Source organism: Otolemur garnettii, unplaced genomic scaffold (assembly GCF_000181295.1).
Source record: "Otolemur garnettii isolate 467f Iridium unplaced genomic scaffold, OtoGar3 scaffold00198, whole genome shotgun sequence".
Classification (NCBI taxonomy): Eukaryota; Metazoa; Chordata; class Mammalia; order Primates; family Galagidae; genus Otolemur; species Otolemur garnettii.
Window position 1 is genome coordinate 1,247,948 of NW_003852593.1, and position 7,858 is coordinate 1,255,805.

The 7,858-nt window shown below is 44.1% G+C and overlaps 1 protein-coding gene across 1 annotated transcript in view; it reads right to left on the reverse strand.

Moving 5' to 3' along the window:
• Positions 1–7,858, reverse strand: part of POLN (DNA polymerase nu) — a 67,427-nt gene that overhangs the window by 24,252 nt on the left and 35,317 nt on the right. The window contains 1 exon segment of the mRNA XM_023507703.1: positions 2,072–2,129. Coding sequence (XP_023363471.1) covers positions 2,072–2,129 — 58 coding nt within the window.

Sequence of the window (7,858 nt, forward strand, 5' to 3'; positions counted from 1 at the left end):
GTAGAGTGCTGTGGCATCACAGCTCACAGCAACCTCCAACTCCTGGGCTCAAGCGAGTCTCTTGCCTCTGCCTCTCAAGTAGCTGGGACCAAAGGCACCCGCCATAACACCCAGCTATTTTTTGTTGCAGTTGAACATTATTGTTTAGCTGGCCCGGACTGGGTTTGAATCCACCAGCCGTGTAGTGTATGTGGCTGGTGCCATAACCACTGTGCTATGGGCACCAAGCCCAAAATGATTTTAATATCATTCTAAGGTCAAGTCTAGATTTTTATTTTTTCTGAATATTTTTATTAATTTAATTTTAAAATAATATGTTACTACTAAAAGTTACCTAGATTTTCTGTTATTAAAATTTTCTGTTCTGGCTCAGCACCCGTAGCTCAGCAGCTAGGGCACCAGTCACATACACCAGAGTTGGCAGGTTTGAACCCAGCCTAAGCCTGCCAAACAATAATGACAACTATAATGAAAAAATAGCCAGGCAATGTGGCAGGTGCTTGTGGTCCCAGCTACTTGGAGGCTGAGGGAAGAGAATTGCTTAAGCTCAGGACTTTGAGGTTGCTGTGAGCTGTGATGCCATGGCACTCTACTAAGGGTGACATAGTAAGATGCTGTCTCAGAAAATTTTTTTTTCTGTTGTCTTAAATTCTTAATGAAGAAAGGAAAAGTCAAATACTGACAGTTGAATGCATTCTAGTAAAAAGTGGTCTGGAGACTGCTGGGGACCCTCACCGAGAGAGGGTCTATGAGGGATGCATGCTGTGAGTGCCTGCTAAAAATATCTTTAAGGGCAAGGTGACCAAGTTGCTCATGACTGTGCCCCAGGAGCCCTGTTTAGTGTGACTGTGGATTTTTTTTTTTATTTGAGACAGAGTCTCACTTTGTTGCTCAGGCTAGAGCGCTATGGCCTTAGCCTAGCCACAACAACCTCAAATGCCTGGGCTCAAGTGATCCTCCTGCCTCAGACTCCCAAGTAACTAGGACTACAGGTACCCACCATAACACCCAACTGATTTTTTATTTTTAGTAGAGACAGGGTCTTGATCTTGCTCAGACTGGTCTTGAACTCCTGAGCTCAAGAGATCCTCCCACCTCAGCCTCCCAGAGTGGTGGAATTACAGCTGTGAGCCACTGTGCCTGGTCATGATCATGGATTTTTTTTTTTTTAAGACAAAGTCTCACTCTGTCAACCTGGGTAGAGAGCTGTGGCATCTTAGCTCATAGCAACCTCAAACTCTTGGACTTGAGTGAGCCTTTTGCCTCAGCCTCCCAAGTAGCTGGGACTATAGGTGCTCGCCATAACACCTGGCTAGTTTTTCCATTTTTAGTAGAGACAAGGTCTCGTTCTTGTTCAGGCTGGTCTTGAACTCCTAAGCTCAGGTGATCCACCCACCTCAGACTCTCAGAGTGCTAGGATTACGGGTGTGAGCCACCACACCTGGCTATTACTATGGATTTTATAAAGGACTTCTCATCATGCTACACTGTTTCCCGGAGCAAGGAGCAGGAGTAACCCCATAATAGTGCAGATGTGTGTTGCCAATGGGCTGCAGAATGCTCATTTGCCCAGATCTGAGCTTTGCCTTTTTTAGAAAAGTGACCATCAGCTGATCCTGGAGGAGTGGTTGATTTGCACCACTGTTGCACTCCAACCCAAGCAACAGAGCAAGACCCTGTCTCTTAAAAAAAAAAAAAAAAAAAAAGTAGAGAGTGTTAGTGTGCTTCTACAACATTTCCAGTAATTTTCAGACTTTAATGAAAGCCATTGCTGTTATATTTTTCCTTGCTCTTTATTGGGAAGTTGGCAGGGGAGAGAGGGTAGGAGGGGAGCTACTCTCCTTGCATAATTATCATCTATTTTCACTTGTAAGCTGTTAACAGGGAGGTACCATATCACTTCAGCTGCTTTTTTTTTTTAATTTTCAATGTATAATTAAATGCTATCATACAAATACAGAGAAGTTCAGGAAAGTGAAGCAGTTAGTTATATAGAAAAGTGATGACATAAATTTCTATGTTTAAAAAAAATATTACCCAAATTTTAGCAAGGTAGAAAGAAATAAGTTACCTTTAAAATTTTGAGGCTTTGCAATTTGAATTGGCTGTTTGGAGATACCTTGGATATTCTGAAAATAAGAGAATACCTTTAGTTGGAATCGACTAAAGTCGTTGGAATCGACTTTTAAATTAATCTATACTATTTAAGGGTATTTAAAACGCATCACATTAATATTTAATACAATTTTCTAATATTGAAACATAATTTTGATGGATACATTACTAAGTAGTCAGCAGATTTGAGAACAATTCTTTTTGACTGTAGCCTGCATGGCAGTTATCATAATTATATACAATTCTTTCTTTTTCTTTCCTTGGAAGTCTTGCCCTGGGTAGAGTGTAATGGTGTCATCATAGCTTACTGCAATCTCAAATTCGTAAGCTCAGTGATCCTCCTACCTAAGCCTCCTAAAGTAGCTGAGATTAGAGGTGTGTGCCAACATGCCTGGCTAATTTTTTACTTTTTTTGTAGAGACGGGGGTCTCAATGTTGCCCAGGCCAATCTTAAACTCCTGGGCTCAAATGGTCCTCCACTTTGATGTCCCAAAGTGCCAGTGTGAGTCACTGCCCAGGTCTAGTTGAGATTGCATTTTTTTAGAGATTCCCTTGGCAACGAGTGAAATTTGAAGCCTGAGAGCATTTATATGGGCATGGAAGGAGGCGGCAGAGGGCTCCGAGGAGAAAGTAGGAATACCCCCAACTGGATTGCAGTATCTGGGCTGAGTGGGTCGAGGGAGGAGAAACCACCCTCTGGGAAGAGGCCAAACCCTCACAGTCCCGGAAGCAGGAGAGACCACTCTGAGCATGGAGCCAAGTCAGGTCCTCAGCAGGACAGAGTGGAGATGGTGCAGCACAAAGGAGCCACCAAGCCCCCAGAAGGAAGGAAGCCTAAGCCTTTGCTGGGCAGGGAAGGTGAAGCCCGTGTTGCTGTCCTAGGGCACTGTGACTTACAGAAGAAAGAAACACAGCTGCCAGTGGGCACCTTTACTCAGGACCTCTTGAGATATGGTCCCAGGGTCATGGTCACTCATGTTCAGCTCAGAATAAACCTCTTCAAATTATTTTGGAGAGGTTGGTTTTTTCCATTAACAAGCTGAATATGAGTGAGCATAGCCAGGGATTCACAAATCCAAGAGACTGTCAGTAAGTGGTCCTGAGGAAGTTGGGTCACAGTTAGGTTTTATACATAGGGAGACAGGAATTGCAGATAAAATCATAAACCAGTAAGTGGAAGACACACATTGGTTTGACCTGAAAAAGCAGACAACTAGAAACAGGGGCTACAGGAGAGTTCAGAGACTCTTTAATTTATAATTGCTTAAAGAAATAAAGCTTTGTTTAAAGGCTTGGAATAAGCAGAAAGGGATATTTTAAGTTAAGATACGGAAGTCTGCTAATCAGAGCAAAACCCCAGAATCCTGACTCAGAGTGATCTGGGCAGAACTGAAGCCCTGCAGGCCTGAATGCATCTGGCCTTTTTGGGTCTTAGGTACTGTTTGTAGTATGGTTTCTTATTGCCACAAAGAATGTTTTGTCAGCTTTCTGATCTCTATTTTAACATCCTGGTCTAAACTCTAAAAGGGAGGGCATAAGGAGGTATATAGATTTAGTACCACTACTGAAACCATTTGAAACCATTATATAATTTATGGATATCTTGTTGATATGGTTTTTAATAGATGTTTATATCACATAGGAGGGACATTCATTAGTGAAGCAAAAAGTAGCACACAGCAATGTAAATATCTTGATTAGAATTATTTCAAGATAGCTATTATAACATTTGTGTAGGTCCTAATGAAAATAGAGCTTCAATATTGTATTAGGAAAGCAAAGCCTCTTCGTATGTGGTGCAGTCTGTACCCTAAATAAAAATTTTAAGAGTTTTCATCAAATAATAACTTACGATGGCTGGTGCCTTACAAGACAGAATAGAACACTTTCTATTATTAAAAAAGTAATAAATAGCTCTTTTACCTTTTTTTGGCACTTTCAAAGGGATATTGGTTAAATTAAATTTATCTCAAGGTGTAGGTTTAAATTTGTAACTCTTATTTCTGCTGATGGCAGAAAAAATAATGCTGCCATTTGTGGAGAGTCTCTTTGGGGTCATGCAGCATTCTTTCTCTCTTTTCTTTTAGAAAATGGCACTCACATTTTCATTAAGCCCTCTTGCCTTGTCTTAAGCCAGCCACCTCACCTCCAGGCCATCAAGGGCACCCACCAGAGGACTTCTCCCACTTTCCTGGAAGCTGCCTGCAGGGAGGCCCCTCACCCCCACTGGAGATTAAACTAAGAGAATCTCCAGGTCTGCGGGGACTGTGTGCTGTGCCTCTGAGACCAAGCCGGGGCCTCTCTGAGGCACCACTCCCAAGTATGGAAATAAATGAAAAGCTTGAGTTTTTTTCCAGGGGGAAGTCTAAAAGTCCTGGATGCAATCCGGTGAGAACAACAGCCTCCAAACAAGCCATAGTCAGAAGGTGTCCTGATTCCCTACGGAAACTAAAAGGTGGCATTTTAATACCTGATTAAGCCAAAACTAAGAAGCTGAACTAACTCTGACCACCATTTTTTATTCTTAATTTCCCCCTAAAGGGCCTGTCACACCCCCTTAACATTCTTTTCTGCTAATCCAAGAATCTCTGAATCTAACTATCCTCCCAACCCACCCCCTTGCAGGATATCCCACCTCTAGGGGCAAGTCTTGAAAAGCATTGGGGAGTTACGAGTTCTGCAAATACAGCCTCCCGCTGTTGCTGCAGCTCTCAGCTCCAATGTTGAACCCTCCTACATCAGGAGAGGTCTATATGAAAGAGAGGCTGAGAAAAGGAGAGGGAGACGCTGGATCTGTGCATAAAACTTCAGCTGCCAGATCAAACCTTTCCTGAAGCCAGTGTTTCCTTAGACTTTGTAAAGGAACATAAAAATCTCAGGACCACCCCTCAAGTACTTATGCAAAAGGTAAGGTCAAGCTTAGAGACTGAGTCCTGCAATACCCCTGTCTGAGGGTGCACCTGTAACATTACACATTGGACAGAACTCCACAGAAAGACAAGGCATGTACAAGGGCTGCCCCACAGACCACAAAGGAAATTCCTTGCTGGCCTCCCATAAACAAGGATGTCCAAATTGTGACTTTAGGTTAAAGGTTGAGTGTGACTCCTAAAACCAATAATGTCTACTTCAGGTTTATCTCCCAGGTGCAGGCCAGAGAAGAGAAGAGAGCAGTCCCCTCCACCTGCCTGGGAACATCTCATCACAGATCTTCCTTTGCCCTCCCCACCCCCGTCCTACTCAAATATTCACCTCACGTGATGTAAAAGGTGGATTTTCTGGGCCTCACAGAGTGTAACCATTTGCCTCACTGCCCACCCCTCCTCATTTTCCTTTCTGTATGCTCTCTCTTCAGATACTGAAGTCCCCAAATTCCTCACCAGAGAAAACAGTCCCAGGGGCTTCTGTGGTTTGTGTTTTCCCAGGTGCATCCTCAGAGTTTTGACTTCATTTGAGATCTTAGCTTCATTCATTTATTCTGGGTTGTCAACTTCTAAGTCAGGGAAGCTGAGAAATAGTCCCTAATGCTTGACAGCAGGTTGAGTTTGGTTCTCTATTACTTGCACCTGATCATCCTCCAATGAACCGTGTTTTACCCCAGTTTCAGACTCCAGCCGCTCTCCCCTTCAGTCACCCTCCCTCTACTTGCTCTCCCGCTAGTGCAGTGTCTGGGGTGATAGGTGATGGGGGGGCCTACATACCACCATGGCACCAGCAGGGAGGAGCCTGTGTCACCAGCTGTGGCTGCCCTGCCCTACTGTCCTGCCTTGTCTGCCTCTGCTGGTGAAGTCTCCATGAAGGACGGCCATCTGTGCTCTCAGCAGAGCCAGTATCTGCTGTCCCTCCTCTGCTGACTTGGTCCTGGAGGTGGCTCTAGTGACTGACATCTCCTGAGGCTCAGCTCTACCCTCCCTGTGGACCAGGCCTTGGACTGTCCATCTCACAACTCCCTCATGGTTCAGCCAGAACTAGGCAGCAGTGGATCCAGGGGCCACAGGAGCTCTCAGTCCCCACTTATGCCTGTGGGGCCATGGACACATGGAGGGAGGGACAGCTTCTGGCCCTCTCTGCCCAAACACTACCAAGTGTCTGGTGTCCCTGGGAGCCTCAGTCCCTGTGCCCTGTGCAGCCTGTAGGGGTGCCTTCCTCTCACTGCCTCTCTATCTCCACCGAGAGGGCCATAATCAGTGGCTTTTGGTCCCTCTCATCACTCATGGTTCTGGGTTCTGCTTCCTGCTTAGCAGCTCTCAGCCCAGGGAGCAGCATCTCCCTGGGACATGGAACTGCCCATAGCAACTAGTGTCCTCTCTACTCAGCAGCTTCCTCCACATGTGTAGCACTAAACTCTGAAAATACAAGGCTTTGAGTCCTTATAATTAAGAGATGCTTCTAAAATTCAAAAATTAACAAAACAAAATACTGTTTGATCTCTAGTGCCTGATACTTTCCTTGTTTTTACTGTTTTCTTTCACAGGTTTTAGTCAAAAGCCAGAGCTGAGGTCTGACTCCCTTCCTTGCAGAAATTGCATCTCTCTTTGAAGTAAAAGAGGCCTCAGTGGCCTCTATGTAGCTGGGGATGATAGGATGAAACCTGCTTTCTGGTCTTTCAGACCTACCCCTGTGCTGTCAGGTGTTGTGCTCAGTTACAGCTGCTGATAAGGAGACTTCAGCTTTATACTTTCCTTGTTCTTGCCACCACATGTAACGACAACCCTGGGCATTATACAGAAAGCAAACGTAAGAAGACTGCAAGGGAGCCAACAAGGCAGGCGGGACCCAGAGAATCACACAGAGGTGAGTTCCCAAGGCTTCTTCTGGTCTAATATGTCACAGACTGGGTACTAGAGAAGCCAGCAATAACCTGGAAATGCCAATAGTTACTGACCAAAAAAAAAAAAAAGTCTGCTCTCATTAGCGGAAGGATCAGAAAAGGAACAGCCTAGCAAGACAGAACACTTAGACAATGAGCACACTACTTACAGTCAAATGCCACAGAAAAACTGTAGCTGAATTTGGCAAATTTTGCAAGCAGTTTAGCAAGAACGCCCCATTCTTGCTATCCTGCCAAGGTCCTCTTAGTAATTTTCTACCCACTGACCCCTGTTCACCCTGCCTGTTTGCTGTAAATCCCCAGCTTCCCCTGCAATATTTGGAGTTGAACTCAATCTCTCTCCCTTATTGCAACAGTCTCCTTTTTTAAGTTTAATTTTTTTTTAGAGACAAGGTCTTTCTCTGTCATCCAGGCTGGAATTCAGTGGTACAATCATAGCTCATTGTAATCTCTAAACTCTTGGGTTCAAGTGGTCCTTCTTCTTCAGCCTCCCAAAGTGCTAGAATTACAGGTGTGCACCACCACACTCAGCCCCCTATTGCAATAAATCACCTCTTTCTTGCATGTTTAAGTTTGATGGAATTTGTTTTTTGAAGAAATATAACATATCAAAATTTATGGGATAAGTTATTAGGTAACATTTGCTAAAAAAAATTAAAAATAAAAATAATTATGGGATAAAGCTAGAACAGTGCTGAGAGGAAAATTTATAGCACTAAAAATGCATACATGAGAAAAAAGAAAAACTTTCAAAGCAATGATTTAAGCCCTCACCTTAAGAATCTAGAGGTAATAGGCTTGGTGCCTGTGGCTCAAGCAGCTAAGGCGTCAGACACATACACCTGAGCTGGCAGGTTCGAATCCAGCCCGGGCCCGCCAAACAACAATGATGGCTGCAACCAAAAAATAGCC